This window comes from Falco naumanni, chromosome 8 (genome assembly GCF_017639655.2).
Source record: "Falco naumanni isolate bFalNau1 chromosome 8, bFalNau1.pat, whole genome shotgun sequence".
NCBI classification, from domain to species: domain Eukaryota; kingdom Metazoa; phylum Chordata; class Aves; order Falconiformes; family Falconidae; genus Falco; species Falco naumanni.
Window position 1 is genome coordinate 20,363,983 of NC_054061.1, and position 15,876 is coordinate 20,379,858.

Here is a 15,876-nt window from a genome sequence, read left to right on the forward strand (position 1 = left end):
AGGCAAATTCATTCCTGTCACTCTGCAAAGCCCCAGCACGGAGACAGCAAGCGCAGGGGCGGGGAAGGGCGCAGGGCCCCCCCGGGATGTCGCGGAACTGCTGGATTGTAAAGACCAGATGGAGGCAAGGGGGATGCATGGAGACAGGGGGAGAAATGAGCATGGGGGGATGGCATAGCACGAGCGATGCTGTTGCCATGAGCTGCTACACAACCTGCTCCAGTGGGATCCTTCCACAGCCCTGCTCAGAAATGATTTGCTAAACCCCTGCCTCTGCCTTGGATACTGTGGGTCCCGTCTCAGCCTTTTAACTGCTTCATGCACGTGGCTGTGGACGTGCTCTCCTAGGAGGCTGGAGAGATCCATCAAGGGCACCTGGAGGGCCCAGGGCAGCATCCAGGGCAGCTACTCCCAGCTTTTACAAGCAGACAGACTGCAGGAATAAAGAAAAACAACGAGCAGAGATTGTGGGCTGGTCCCCTTGTGTTCCTCCTCTCTCCAGACCAGATCTGTGAATGTCTCTGTGTTACCTTTACTTCTCCCTAAACAGATGGAGGTGGCTAAGCCAGCCAGAAAGCTGGACAAAAAGCTGGGCCACATCCCACCAGCCCCCTGGAGTACTGCTGTGTACACATCCCCTCACAGAGGTCAGAAGTATGAAGCAACTGCAGTTTGAAAAGTTACAGCTGCTCTGCTGGAGCAGGCAGAGGAAAACACAGCGAGTCCAAAAACAGGCATGGTATTGTACACTGAAGCTGGGGGACATGCAGGACGGTGTACAAACACAGCAAACCAGTGTGGGGAAATGCCATTTTGCTTTCTGCTGTGGAAGCATTCACCGGCAGATTTTTTCTACAGTCCCCATTAAATGGGTCCCAGACCTGGCAAGGCTTTGGGAACCTTGGGCTGGAGGAGGGCTGGAGGAGATGTGCATATACAGTGAGTGGTATTTATCACTAATCCTTGCTTGCCTGATCAGCAGCTTTTTTCATTAACAACCAACTGAACCCTACACCATCAGGGTGTAACAAATGTGGGCATGATGGCTGGAGATGTGCTGTCAGGCCAGGCTGCAGCGAGGGACTGGCTCACAGGGGGACTACAGTCTCTGGAAGCAGGAGAGAATTTTTTTTTCCTGGGCTCTCACAGCTGAAGATAGCCCATTTGGCGTCCTGGTCGGCTTGGGAACCTTCTTCTCTCCCCTGGGTGCTACTGTCCTGCTTTGCCCCCGGACCAGCCCAGATGCACCAAGGCTCTGAGCAGTGAGGGGGCTGTAGGCTGCCAGCACCATCCAGGACAACTGGTCCCCATGAACTAGTTTGCAGTCACAGTACAGATTTCATGGGGGAGAAAAAGCCGCCCGTGAAGTTCCCAGCCTGCCAGTTGGTCCCGGGTAAGAGTAAAGGGCTGTTTCTAGGTAACATTGACATTAAGGCTGAAAAGAAGAGAGAACAGGGACAATAGAGGTTTATAAATGGGCACTGAGCTGCTCTTGCCAAGCAGGGCATTTCAGCTCTTGTTGCTGGAAAGGTCACACTAAGCCTTTACCAGCAGCCAGCCATTATTTCAAACCATCCTGAGGAGGAAAACAAGAATTTGAGTTTTGGCAAAAATAACCAGATAGCAGCTCCATTGCCCTTCTGGGCAGAGGGCAGGAGAGGCTGGTCAGAGGAAGCCCTGGAGCACATGATGCTGCAGCTGTTGGTGGGTCTTTCAGGACAACCCAATATAGCACATCTGCCCCTGCCTGCACACAGCAGAGCTGGGGAGAAAGACCTCCTCGGGCTGCCTTTCCGTCTGCTCTCCCACCATCTCATGGCACCCCTATAAATTCCTGCTGGAAGCCAGAGTATTTTAAGGACAGGATGTCTGTCTGCCCTTTAGTGTCTGGTGTCCTGAAGCATCTGTGTCCCTTCGTCCATCTTAGCAGCTGACTCTGTCCCTTCAGATGGCTCATAACACCAGCTTTCCATGTTGTTCCTAGCTGCAAGGGAGGAAGAGCCATAGGAAGGGAGCCTGGGAAGGGAGACAGAAGCCCTACAGCAGGGTCGCAGCCCTGTGGGGGAACCAGCTCCCCAGGCACAATGGCTTGGGAGGGTGATTTAACCATTAAGCAAGTGATTTAATCCTCAGAGCAATTGGACTGCGCAGGATTGGTGTGGCAGGGCCAGCTCTGCCTCTTGCTGAAGTGAAGGGTAAGCCCTGGCACAGGGTAAGGATGCATGCAGGGCATTGCCAGCCCCTTCTGGGGGATCCCCAGCTCATCGAGCAGAGCAGCAGCCGAGGAGTTTCTGCCTGGTGGGTGGTCTCTGCTTGGTGCGTGGGCTTGACGTGGTGCAGTGCAACTCAGCATCTATAGCTCTGTGCAGGGGCAGCTTGCATTCAGAGGAGTGGGTGAGCAAAGAGCACACAGTGGCATCACCTGTCACTGTCCCACCTGCCAGCCCGGAGTTCAAACAGAGCTCAGCAGGTGATAGTAAAAGATAATGATCATTTAAATAGCCAGGAACAATTACCCAAGGATAGGCAGCAAAAAGCTTAGTGAGTGGGCAATTAGCACTGCCCCTAATCAAAGCCTGCTCCAATCACCACTATTAGCTTAATAAGCGAGAGCAGAAAAGGGGGATAGAGACCAGAAGAGGCATGAAAACACAGCGCTGGTGGAAAAAGCTTGTGCTCTCCGTCCATCCCATCAATGACGGGCATGGGTAAGAAAAGGATGGAGTACTGAGGGCTACCCTCTCCCTCGGGCTGCCCCCGGGGAAGCCCTTATCTAGGGGAGGGATCTGATTGAAATTAACTCCCTGGGTGGACTAAAGCCGTGGAAGAGTTTAGAACACTTTGGGACTTGTGGATCGGGGGGAGGTCTGCTGCCAGGGCCCAGGACTACGTGGATCCTGGAAGGGACTCACTCAGCTCTCTTGAGCTGGGGACCGCTGGAGCAGCAGTCAGAAAAACAGCTTTAGTTGTGAGCGAGGAAACAGGATCTAGAGGCCCTGGGTGATGATAACCACATGCAGCCCCGGAGGCTGTTTTTCCATGGCCGTTTTTCAGAGCAGAGACACATTTTCACATTGTTTCTTTCCCTTGAGTGTAAACAACTTGCTTGCCTAAGACCTTCGTCCCCTTCCCTGGCCATGGAAGCTGTGTCTCCAGGCTGCCCCGTGTCCGCAGAGCAGCGAAGTTCAGCTGCAGCAGCTTTCCAAGAAAGCAACATCAGAGCCACCCCTCCCCCCTTCAGATTCCTTCTCTCTGAACAGCTCAAAGGAAACATCCTAAGCATTTTGCACAAGGTTTTATAGCTGTGCTGTTGCTTCTATTTTTAACACAAGGAAGAAAAGACTTGGAGGTATTTATAAATAAAGGCTATATGAAAAACCAGCCTCTCCAGCTGTAGTGCTGCTCAGAGTGATAATTGTACTTTTATATAAAGCCATGGAGACTGTGGGTGCATGGGAACACCCCTCCCTGCCCACTGCTTCCACATGGCACAGCCATAAACCAGAACAAACTAATCCAAAATAACCTCAACCCAAACTCCCGTGACTACAGCTGCAAAGAGCCAGCAGCAGCCTGTGGGACGAGGCTCGGTGAGCCCACGGCCTGGCAGAGGGATACGGTGTGAGCAGGGGTCATGTGCCTGCACCTCTGGACACAAGGGTTGTTGGGGATACAGAGTCGGGCATTTACCGTATTCCTGGCCCAGGCTCTAGCCACAGGCAAATCTTCTACGCTTCCTAACTCTTCCCCCTACAGCAAGTTGCAACACAGCAGACATTTCATTTACTGTGACCTTCTGGAACAAAGTACTTTATAAAACATCATCTCAAAACTGGCTCTTTCATATAACATAACTGCATCACAAGCTGGATAATGTTCTTTCCAGTACATAGATAATATAGTGTGGGTGGAAGAGGTGCCCCTGCCTACAGCATGCCCGATACTGATGGCTATCTGGTATCTCCTCTGCCTGAACCCTTGCTGATCTCTCTCCTCTACACGGTAATACAGACAGCAGTGCTTTTCCACCAGCGTCTATTGAAGAAGGACTTTTGAAGCCACCTCAGTTAACCCAGACACATCAATCCCACCAGCATCTTATCTAACAGCATGCATCTGAGATGTCCATGTGAGAGCAAGTGCCATGGTTTTCCCACATGCAATGAAGACCAACCGTTTGCTGAAGCCAGGATCATGGCTTGGAGCATCTCCGTGTCAAACTGGTTGTTTGGCCAGGCTCCGCCTTCCTCTCCATTCTGGGAGCTATGGGAAAAGAAAAGAAACAGCAAGTTACTGCAGCTTGCTCAGGAGGAGTGGGCTTGTCAAAGCACAGGAGAAGCCAAGGCTGTGGGCTCACTCGCTGGCGAAGAGGAGTTTGAAGGCTTTAAATCCTTCTATTAAATAGCAGTCAAGAGCCAAGACACTTTCAGAGGTCTCCATCCCTCACCAGGGATCTATTGAAGAATAACCACTAATACCAAAAGCACTTGGGAGCTCAGTGGTACTTCCAGCAACACCTACCTAACTCTTGCTGACTTCAGAGACTGCCAGCACCTCATCACCTCAAAATTCCACCAATATAATGCAATGCCTTCCCACCAGTATAATGTAATACCACAAAAAATGCTGGTCCTAAAGCCCCAGAGGCGTATACACCTTGGTATGACCAGGTTGTCTGTTCCTTCTGCAGGCCATGTGACTGGATGCACGTTTCAACCTATCTGAGGCTACAACTCTGTTCTGCATCTTCATATGTAAGATGGAGGGTGAGAAAACCCCATGGCATGGTGGGCTTTGGGATTAGCATGGAGCCAGCTGCCTAATACTACAAAACTTGCTCTGACAGGAGTGCAAGAGCAGCTGTCAGCTCTGCAGAGCTGGCAGCAAACAGTCTTGGGGAGGCTGGAGCAACAGAGGGAGGAGAGAAAGGAGGTGGGCACCTGCCTTGGTTCCCTGGCACTGGTTGGGGGGGGGGGGGGGGGGGGCGGCGCAGCTGAGCCCCAGAGATCTGCCTGGGAAACCTCTGGGGATGCTATCACACTTCAGTCAAGGAGGTTTCATGACCGAGGTTACAATCAGCAGTCTGTGTGCAGTCTAACAAAGCCCTGCTTTCATGTTTGCCAGGTGCCAGCTGTGCTTGGCCACTGCTCACTGGTGGTGGCACTTCCCCTCCGGAGGGGCCAGCACTGTGCTCCCAGAGCCCCACCAGAGCCTCCCCACTTCCAGCACAGACCTAAACATCTCACCAGCTTCCTGGGTCCTCCTCTGCTCTGACTCTTAAGTGACCACATCACTCAGACAACTGGGTGTCTCTCCTTCCCCAGCCAAGTGCTCTGCTCACCTGCTGGGATGCCAGGATCTGCCCCCTTGGTTGTGCGCTGGCTTGCCTGGGACAAAGGCTGCCCTGCTCTTGCAGCTGGGAGCTCTCCAGAAGTGAGGTGGGCGGTGGGGTTGAAAGTCCTTCCCCTTGGATAGAGCTGAGCCCATTTCCCAGGCAAGTGTTCAAACCACCAGGCTGCAAGGCACTGAGGTGGCCTCCTCCTCCTCTACCGCTGTGGTCCCAGCCCTTACACCCAGGAGCTGCCAGACCCCAAAGCCCTGCTTAGACCACAGAGCCCTGCTCAGACATGCTCAAGCAGCCAAGATCTCCACAAGCTCTGGGGTCTCCTGCCGGCAGCTCCGTGCTCGAATGCTTGGCTCCCCGCATGTTGCAAATGCCAGCGCAGGCAGTGTCGGTACCAATTCAGTGCTGCGTGCTGGGCAGCAGATGGGCTCTTCACCACCATGCCGAGCACCCCGCCGCCCAAGTGCCCCTGCTGGCTGCACCCGCTGCAGCCATCACACACAGGACAGGCTCAATACGGCCATTTCGGAAATGGGATGGACCCACAGCACGTCTTTGAAGGTTTTGTCTGCCACACTAACCTTGTTGCATGGGCAGCTACTGTCCCAGCTGCATCAAAGCTCTGCAAAGAAGGAAGCCCTGAATGCACAACAGCTTCAACCATCCTCCCTGCGCAAATGTCCTGCACACAAGAAGCAAAACTGCAGATGCACAGGATGGGTAAGAGTGCCTGTGAGCTCTGATCAGGCCCTGCTCAGTCACACAGCTTGGTATGGGACCAGTGAAGGGTCTATATGGGCAAGCTCCCTTTGAAACACAAGATTGGCGTGTAAGGATTCATGTATGGACACTCCCAGGTACTCTGTGGAAAATCTGGTCTTAAGCAACTTGTGCAAAGACATGCAGGACCTGTGCCAAGATGACACAACCATCCATCCCTTCCCCTGCCTGACCCATCCCCAGCCAGGCACAGGGCACTGCCCTCACACTGGTTTGTCTGTGGAGGATGCAAGCAATCACTAATGTAGCAGAGGCTGCCCTGGCATGACACTGCCAACAGCACTGCTTCTAAAATACCTGCTGTCTGCTGCAACCCACGGCATCCCAAAAACTATTTATATCACGCCTCCGCACATGTGTGGTGGCAGTTTCAAGGCCAGAAGCGAGGCTTGCCTGCCTTGCAAATCACTTTCAGTGTTTGCATGATGGTTGTGCTGAGCCTCCTTGGATGTGGGTACTGCTGCCCTGCACTCGGTGCTGTGCCAACAAACAGCGTGCAGGCAAGTCCAGGCCATGAGGACACGGTGGGGACAGCCCTGGGGCTTCAGTGACCTGTTAATGTCACAAGTAGGGCTGGGAATAGAGCCCTGGGCTAGATCAGATAAAGGACTTAGGAACATAAACTCCACTGCAAATCACAACCCATTCAGCCACCAGTTAACCCCAGCAGCTCCTGCCGGACCAGCTGGCGCACCCCAGCAGGCAGCTCAGGTTCCCAGGTTTTTCAGGGCTGCAGGAAAGCTGCCCAGGAACACCCTGGTGCCTCCCGGCCACTGATTCTGCCTCTGGGGGCTTCGCCAGCACAGTGATGGGATCCAAGGATGGGGAAAAGAAAAGCACAAGGTAGTGCCAAATCCATTATTTTAATTTTTTATTTATTTTGATATTCCAGTGGTCTGAACTCTGTTTTGAAATTAGAAGTCTAGGTTCAACTCCCTGTTTGATAAGGCAGTGCTGGCGTAACATTTTCCACCTCCCAAAAGACTCTTACCTCCCCTCCCACCTCTCTCCTTCAGGCAATGGGCTGCACTGGGCAGAAGCTCCTCCTGCCTCCTGTCAAAGCCGTGCCTCTGTGCCCCAGGACAGCAGGAATGCATGTAAGGAAAGGCTAACGCTGTGGTCAGGGCATTCACCTGGGAGGTAGCACCAGGACCCCGAACCTCACAGAGCTCCCAGTCAGGTGGTCCTCACTCTCCACCCCAATGGCCCTTGGCCCCATGGCTGCATGCAGGCACAGACAGGAGAGCTGGCCACCACTGAGCACCAGCATTGAGCAGGGTTGAGTTGGAAAGGGGAAGGGAAGAAGGGCAGTGGTTAGTCCCTGCAGCCTGGGAAGGGGTTGAATGACATAGTCCAACCCCTCTGGTGCACTGCACGAGAGGAGCGGCTGTACAAGAAACATGTGGATCTTGTTCAGGTTGTTTTGAGTTTGTTTTAGAGCTGTGTGCCCCCAGGGAAGGTGACCGTGAACCACCAGCAAGCAGAGTGGGGTTCATCCCCAGAGGATGGGGAGACAGGCAGCATGTTGGACCCCGTTCCTTCCTTCTGGTCTTAGAGAGGGAGTGATCTCACGTAGTGGGCTTCACTAGCCCCTGCGTTATGTCTATACTCCAGTGTCAGGGGACAGCCAAAGCACTACAACCCCTTAATGCCCTGTGGGATCACAAAATCACAGACTGATTCAGTTGGAGAGGGACATGAAGTACCCAGCCTGAGGAAGGTGGGAAAGGCTCTGGTCCCACCTCCCACTCAAAGCAGAGCCAAGTTTTCAGCCAGACCCAACTTGATGCTCAGGTCCTGAGCAGCCACATTTTGAGTATGAGATTTCTCCACCTCTCTGGCCTCCTGTTCCAGTGTTTGACCACCCCTGAGTGAAAAATATTTCCTAACATCTACTTCAAATTGGTCTTGTTGCAATGTGTGCCCGTTGCCCCTCATCCTTTCATTGCGCACCTCTGAAGACAGCAAGAGACCCTTCTCCCACCTCTTATGCCCCCAAGCTGAAGAAACTCTCTCAACCTCTCCTTCCCTGCCTCAGGCTCCAGACCTCTGATCATTTTGGTGGTTCCCATATGGCCATGTCTGTTTTGCAGCAGGGAGCTCAACACTGGACACAGTGCTCTAGGTGCGGTCCTGTAGGTGCTGAAGTGAGGGTAATCATCTCTTATCTTAACTTGCTAGCTACAATCTTATCCGTAAAACCCAGTCAGTCTCCATCACAGCAAGGGTGGACTGGTGACTTGTGTTCAACCTGACAGCCGCTAGGTCGTTTTCTGCAAACTTACTGACCCAGATTACCCAAAGTCTGCATAAACACCCCCAAAGCTGTGTGCTTGCTCCTCATAAGGCCACACAGAAAAGCTATTTTAGAAATGCCTAGAAGTTGCAAAATACACTATTGATCTCACATTAAGCAGGAAATTCAAATGCCTCAATTATTTGCAGTGCAATCATCCAGAATTCACAGGCACAGAAAAAAACAAGTGCTGTAATCTTAAAAACGCCCAAAAATATCTTCTCACATTGGAAAAAGGCACACAGCTGATGACCAGATCTGGCCACGTTCCACGGCTACAGGATGGAGCTGTGAATCACCAATTCAACAGAAAGCAGCCTGCCCTCCCTGCAGCCCCTGCCCATGGCAGGCAGACCTTGGAGCCCCCCTTGCAGCACTGCTCCCTACTTTGCCACAGCCTTGGGTGCTTCTGCGGGCAGGCTGCCCAGAACGGGAGGGCTGGTTCCTATGGAAATGACTCCAAGGACTTGATGTTTTTAATACAAATGCCGTTGACTCAATAGGGTTTTTTTTCTAAAACCCATCCCCCATAGGATACTCTTTTTTCCCTCTCTCTCTCTCTCTCTCTCTGTTCAATTCCACTCCACACTTCAAAGCTCAGAAAAAAGCTGGCTTTCATTTTCGGGAACGTTTCCAGCACAGCTAGGACTGGAGGGAAGGAAGCAAGCCCACATTTGAGACAAACCCAGGGATGCAGCATCTTAGAGGGCTCAGGGCATGAGAGACACAGAGCATTGAATGGAGGCTGTGCCAGCAGAGGCAGGTACTGCCAGTGCGTGATCTGCAAACGCCTTCATTAAACCTGGCTACGTGGAAATCAGGGAATGCTGAAACATAAGGCCTGCCCCACAGCCTTGGCACAGCCCCACAGCAAGCTGCATTGCAAGGCTGCCCCATTCCCGAGGGCTTCCACAGGCGTCCACCCAAGCAGTGCAGGGTGGACCTGGCTGCTTTGCTGACCAACTATTTTTCGGTACCCCCGGCCACCACAACCCTTTTTAACTTGCACTTTGAGCTCAGAATTATTAATTTCCTTGCAGGGTTGCTATGGAGATCGTCACTATGGCAGCCAAAGGCCTTGCAAACATTTATTTGCACAACTGCCTGTTGGATTCCTGAAAAATTGTTTTCCTCACTCTGCAGCTGGAAACATGAGCCGTAGCCGTGCCACAACAAACTGGAAAAGTTTATTCATGCCAGAGCAGTGCTGTCAGAGCCCCAGGGGCTGGAAAGGACAGCCCAGCACTCTTGGGGTGCCTGGCAGGGCTGCAGGCAGTGCTTGGCCTGGGGGTTTTCCTGGGATACCCTCAGCATCCTCCCTCCTCTTCCATTTGAGGCTTTCTGGATCCTATAGCAGTGGCCCCCACCAACACAGCTCCCACCCCCGGTCCCCAGCTGCCCCCAAACTTCCCCACTCAGGGGTGAGGGATGTGGCTAGGGTTTGTTTCTCCTCCCAGCCTCCTCCCCTTTTGCTCCCATTTGCTCCCCAGCTCCAGCTGCTGCTCCCACCATCCAGTCACCAGCCCCAGCAGCCTGCCTGGGGCAGCACTCTGCCCTCCCCTCCCCACCCAGTTCCCAGGGCCAGGGGGTATCTTCAAGCCCATTCCTCCATTCCCAGACAGCCCTTGGTTCCCCCAGGCTGCCCCTCCTGCCTAAACCCCCCTGCACTGCTGTTTCCTCTCTCCCAGCTTCCTCCCAGCCCTCCCCACTCCCCCTGCTGCCTCCCACACACAGCTCCAGGCAGAGATAGCAGCAGAAATAAAATCTCAGCCTGCACGTTTCCAGGCTGGCAAAGTGACAAGAGAGAATGAATCCATCCCTGCTGGTGCTGAGCCTCCACTGAGCTCAAGGTGTGCTGAGGACACAGCCCCACGGCTGGGGATGCAGCCCCAGGGTTAGCATCCCTCTGTCCTACTGCCCACATCAGCTTCCCACAGCCATGGCCCACAGCCCACCACCCTCCTGCCTCCCCCAGCCTCCAAAAAAATGGAACCAACTTGAAAACTGCCACAGTTCCCTGCCCTTCTCCTCTTCTTAAGAGAGGATGCTGCTGGCCCTTCCCCCATGCTCCCCCGGCTCCGCACATTCCCTGCCGCTTCTGTAATGCAATTACAGGGGCTGGAGAGGGCCTGGATGAGGCTCCGCTTTAAGATCATGACTTTGCAAAGATGGGATTGAAAATGTTAGCAGGCAAGCAGGGGGAAGATTTGCAGCCTCCCAAAGCATTCCTTAATTCCAGCCAGCACAGCAGCTGAGCTGCTGCTCTGCCAGGCGAAGGTAGCACAAAAGGGCACGCTATCTCTAAAAGGGGGACCAGGTGCAGCATCCCCCTCCCGGATATTCTTCTAGCCCTCCTGAATGAGATGGAGATGCTGAGACAAGCAACTACTTCACCCAGCCCATCCTGCTACCATCCATGCCTCAAACCCACCAGGAAGGATATTTTGAGAAATTCTTTGGAAAGGTTATCGGGCCTATTTGTCAGATCCCTGCACTTCTGCAGCAAGCCATGGCATGTGCTCAGCTGCACAGGAAGCAGATGGAGAGAGAAAAATTAAACTAATACACTAATACACACAGCACCTGCTAAATTACCTAAAATAGCATTTCTATACATAACACTGTGATGCTGAAACTCCTGATATTGGGGGGGTGGGGTGGGGGGGTGGGGTGTCCAGAATGAGAAACGTGTCCCATCGCTAGGACATCTCCCCTCTTAAAAGACTCTCCATCTTTTGTCCCACTTGGCAGGATCTGGATGGCTCAGACTTCAAGGGCTGCAACAAATGCAGATAAGGGGATTATTGGCCCAGGATGGTCAATAAGGGAAGGAAACGTTCAGCTGAAGAGAGCTATGTGATCTAGAAAGAAGCTCAAATGCGGAGTCTGCTGAGATTTGGGCTGTTAATAGACAATATAAAGGTTGAACCCTGCAAGCAGGAGTGGTCACACAGCAGCATGCACAGCACAGGGGACCACCTCTGTAGTTTCCCAGCTGTGGAAAAGGAGGTGGGTTGGGACCAGGGCACATCACTACAAAACCTTCAGCTTCCAGTCCCAGGATCGGCTCAGCTCTGCAGAAGGAGGGGAAAGGAGAGCAGTTATCTGGGGACAACTCCTGCTCCCAGTGTCAAAACAGCTCCTGCCTGTCCCAGCACCCCAAATCCACTCCAGATTTGTGCCATGGGGCTGCAGCCCATGCTGAGAGCAAAGCCAGACTCTGAGCAGCCTTGTAATGTTTTAAAGCAGCATTTTCTCTGCAGCATTTGATACGACACCACAGTCACAGAACCATAGAATCATTTAGATTGGAAAAGACCTTTAAGATCACCAAGTCCAACTGTTAACCGCGCAGTCCACCACTAAACCATGTCCCTAAGTGCTACACCTACACATCTTTTAAATACCTCCAGGGATGGTGACTCCCCCACCTCCCTGGACAGCCTCTTTCAATGCTTGACCACCCTTTCTGTGAAGAAATTTTTCCCAATACCCAACCTAAACCTCCCCTGGCTCAATTTGAGGCCGTTTCCTCTTGTCCTATCGTTTGTTACTTGGGAAAAGAGACTGACACCCACCTTGCTACAGCCTCCTTTCAGGTAGGTGTAGAGAGCGATAAGGTCTCCCCGAGCCTTCTCCTCTCCAGGCTAAACACCCCCAGTTCCCTCAGCCGCTCCGTGTAACTCTTGTGCTACAGACCTTTCCCCAGCTCCGTTGCTCTTCTCTGGCCATGCACCAGCACCTCAAAGCCATGAGCCTCTGAGTGGTCTTCAATCCTTCATGTTTCACGACTCAGGGCAACACCAAACCTGGCAGGTGTTACCATCTGGCCCTTGCTGGGCTTCTGTGGTTCCCTCTGAGGTGTTTGCTGAGCAAAAGACACACACAGGCTGGGGTCTGGCATGGCCTGCATCACTGGGCATGAAAAAACACCTCAAATATTCCCCAGAAATGCAGCTTCTCTCCCAGGCTCCACAGGACCTGGCACCAGCTGATGATGTGAGCTCTGCAGCCCCAGAGGCTTTGGCAGGTGGAAACCCCTCCCTTCAGAGCAGAGACCCTTCACTAGCACAACTCCTTCACTCCGGGGTCTGCAGCCCACATTAAAGTGCAGTGGCTCTCAGTCTTAGGAGCACATTGTGTCACTTAGATTATGGCTGTTCCTGCAAAGTGATGACCTCAAAGGCATTCCCAAAGGCTGCTGTGATTTTTCAGGCTCCACTCACACCTCCTCAAGTCCCTGGAAGGCAGCTGAGAGCAGCTCCACACTCTGCATGCTGCAGGGGCTATGGAGGAGTCACTCAATACTCAAGCATCTGAACAGTCAGACAAATGCAAATCAGTCAGAAGAAGCAGCAATTTTAGCTCAAAGACTGTTTGCACCTCTTTTGATTCATCTGCAAAACATATGGAACATCACCTGGTAAAGTGAATACCATGTTGGCTTCAAACCTTGAGTACATTTGGGATGGAAATCTGAGGATAACAATTATTTCCTAAACTCCCCAGGGTGGCAGTTATTTCTGATGCTCCTCTTGCTCCTGTCAATGAGAAGCTAAGGATGGGAAGCCCAGAAGTGCCAGTGATCGCTTCCAGGGCTCCTGGCCTTCCCCACACCATGGTGACACCAGCTGCAGTCCACGTCCTACTAGCTGCATGCTCTCCAGGTGACATTGCCCTGACAACTGTCTCCTTTTCCCTTTTTCAGCCTGTTTTCTCCATACTTCCCATTCACTCATTCGATTACCCCCAGCTTCTGGAAACTGTTGAGTGGTTTCAACCAGCTCCAACAGCCAGGTGGAAGTTTCTGATATTCTTAAACTACCTGCATGAAAATCAACCAAGAAAGACCCTCACTGGTGTCTCGCACTAGGGAAAGGCTCAGTTGCCAGTCATGCCCATCCCACCAGCTTGCTTGTCACTGCCCATCATCACATGGGTGGCTGGACACAGCAAAGCTGCTTTTTCTGCTGCTGGTTCGGAGCTGGGCACAGCCTGGGATGCTATGTGGGGTGACTGGTGCTGGGGCAGGGAGAGAGGAAGCAGGAGACTGGAGATGCGGTGGGGAACAGAAAAGAAGAGCGCAGGGAGACCCTCACCACATGGTGCACAGGAGGGCGGCAGGAGCAGATACTGTGGTGGGAAACACCAGGGACCTGCACAGGCTGGAGGAGTGGGCCGACATGAACCTCATGAAGTTCAACAAGGGCAAGTGCAAGGTCCTGCACCTGTGTTGGGGCAATCTTCTGTTTCAATACAGACTGGGGGATGAATGGGCTGAGAGCAGCCCTGTGGAGGACTTGGGGATACTGGTAGGTGACAAATGGGACATGAGCCAGCAATGTGCACTCACAGCTCCGAAAGCCAAGTGTGTCCTGGGCTGCATCACCAGCAGCATGGCCAGCAGGTCGAGGGAGGGGATTCTCCCCCTCTGCTCCACTCTCATGAGTCTCGCCCCTGGAGCACTGCGTCCAGCTCTGGGGTCCCCAGCACAAGACAGACACAGACCTGGCAGAGTGGGTCCAGGGGAGGCCACAGAAATGGTCCAAGGGCTGGAAAAGCTCTGCCACAGAGGGAAGCTGAGGGAGTCGGAGTTGTTCACCCTGGAGAACAGAAGGCTACGGGGGACCTCAGTGCAGCCTTTCCATATATAAAGGCAGCTTATAAGAGAGATGGAGAGAGACTTTTTACCAGGGCCTGTCATGACAGGACATGAGGCAAAGGTTTTAAACTGAGAGTAGGTTAGATTAGATATTAGGGAGAAATTCTTTAAAATGAGGGCAGCGAGGCACTGGCATAGGCTGCCCAGAGCAGATGTGGGTGCCCCATCCCTGGCAGTGCTCAAGGCCAGGCTGGACAGGGCTTTGAGCGACCTGACCTAGTGAAGGATGTCCTTGCCCATGGCAGGGGGCACTGGACTGGATGCTCTTTAAAGGTCCCTTCCAATCCAAACCATTCTGTGAATTTATGATTCTCTGAAAAGGAGGGTCACAGCCACAGGGACCTGACTCTGCAACCCAGTTGTGACACTGGAAGGGAGGGAGCAGACTGCTTCAGGCTGCAGCTTGCCCAGCACCTCTGCCCAGCAAGTGCCTGTTTTCACACATTTTCAATGAAAGAGCAAACGGAAGGTAAATCTGTCAGTGTTTACCTATACATCCCCACTGCTGCACCTGTGCATGTGCTTTATAGCACTCACTACTTTGTCCACTGTAACATTACACAAACTTGCAATGTAAATTCCTAGGAGGTTACAACACACACAGACGTCCCTCTATGGCTGCTGGGTTAGCAAGTGGTTTGTTGGGTTGGGTTTTTTTCGGAAGGACATGGTAAAGCCTGCATCTGTGGCCAGTTGTCTTTCTGCTGTGTATCCACCCCCATGCTGGGTAAGCCCATGAACATCCACATCGTTGTCTCTGGCCCTAGCTACTGTGTGCTCTGGGATGTGCCACCCAGACATGCACACATGGGGTCCCCTCAGCAGGAGCATGTCCTGGTACACTGGGGTGCTTCTGTCATGCAGGACCTCCTGACCAACGCAAACACACATTAGAAGCCTCCCTGAGCTGCAGCACCCTTTGGCAGCATCTGCATGCTCTGAGCACCAAGATGCTCCTGAGAGCTGTAAGGACTATTTCCTGGGACAACTCTTCTCCCCTCCCTGCCCCCCACCACATGCAGGCAAGCTGTTGTTTAGTCCTGCAAGCCCAGCTCTTGGAGCTCTTGTGTGAAAAAAACCCAAAGAATTAAAAAACCAGCCTTTCCATCATAGCTCTCCTCTGGGCACTGCTGCAGTAGTTCCACTGTCAGCCCCAAACCCCTTCTGCGGCCAGGGTCATGGGGCACCTGTGATGCTGTTTAATGGGTAAGTGAAGCAAACATCACTATTGGCTCTGTTTGGCCTTGACGGGGGAGGCTGGCTCAAAACAGCATTGTAAAGCATTAACACATAGAGATTTAGGATTGGAGAAAATAAATGGAGGAGTTGTGTGAAATGGCATTCTGTATCTTGTTTGAATGCTTTGCTCCTTCCTTCCCTGCAGTGGCTGGGGATTCCCAGACTGCTCCCCACCTCCTCCTGTGTCTCTTGCCTGGGATCACCTTCTAGCCTGCCCACACAAACCGAGATTGTCCACACTCCTCCCACAAGCTGCCAAGGACATAGTGGCTCTTCCCAGCCCAGGATGTCCCACCCTCTCATGCCCACCTGTGAGCAACACAGACGCCTTCCCACTCCTCCAGAAAGGGAATCCTGATTTAAGCTCCACGTTTTCCTCACTAAACCATCACAGAGAGATCAATGCAAAGAGCTATGGGGTCAGGCAAGTACCACAAACGTGCAGGGCACAAGTCTGGTCTCTGTTCCTTTGGCAGCTAGTGAAAAAGCAACGAGATGGTTCCCTTGTACCAGTCCCAGTCCCTGCATTCTCCCCCCATATGCCACACACTCCCA

General features: G+C 52.8%; 1 protein-coding gene across 1 annotated transcript in view; it reads right to left on the reverse strand.

Moving 5' to 3' along the window:
* Positions 1 to 15,876, reverse strand: part of LOC121093023 (protocadherin gamma-A10-like) — a 53,037-nt gene that overhangs the window by 3,169 nt on the left and 33,992 nt on the right. Inside the window, 1 exon segment of the mRNA XM_040604779.1 lies at positions 4,175 to 4,263. Within this exon segment, the coding sequence (XP_040460713.1) occupies positions 4,175 to 4,263 (89 nt within the window).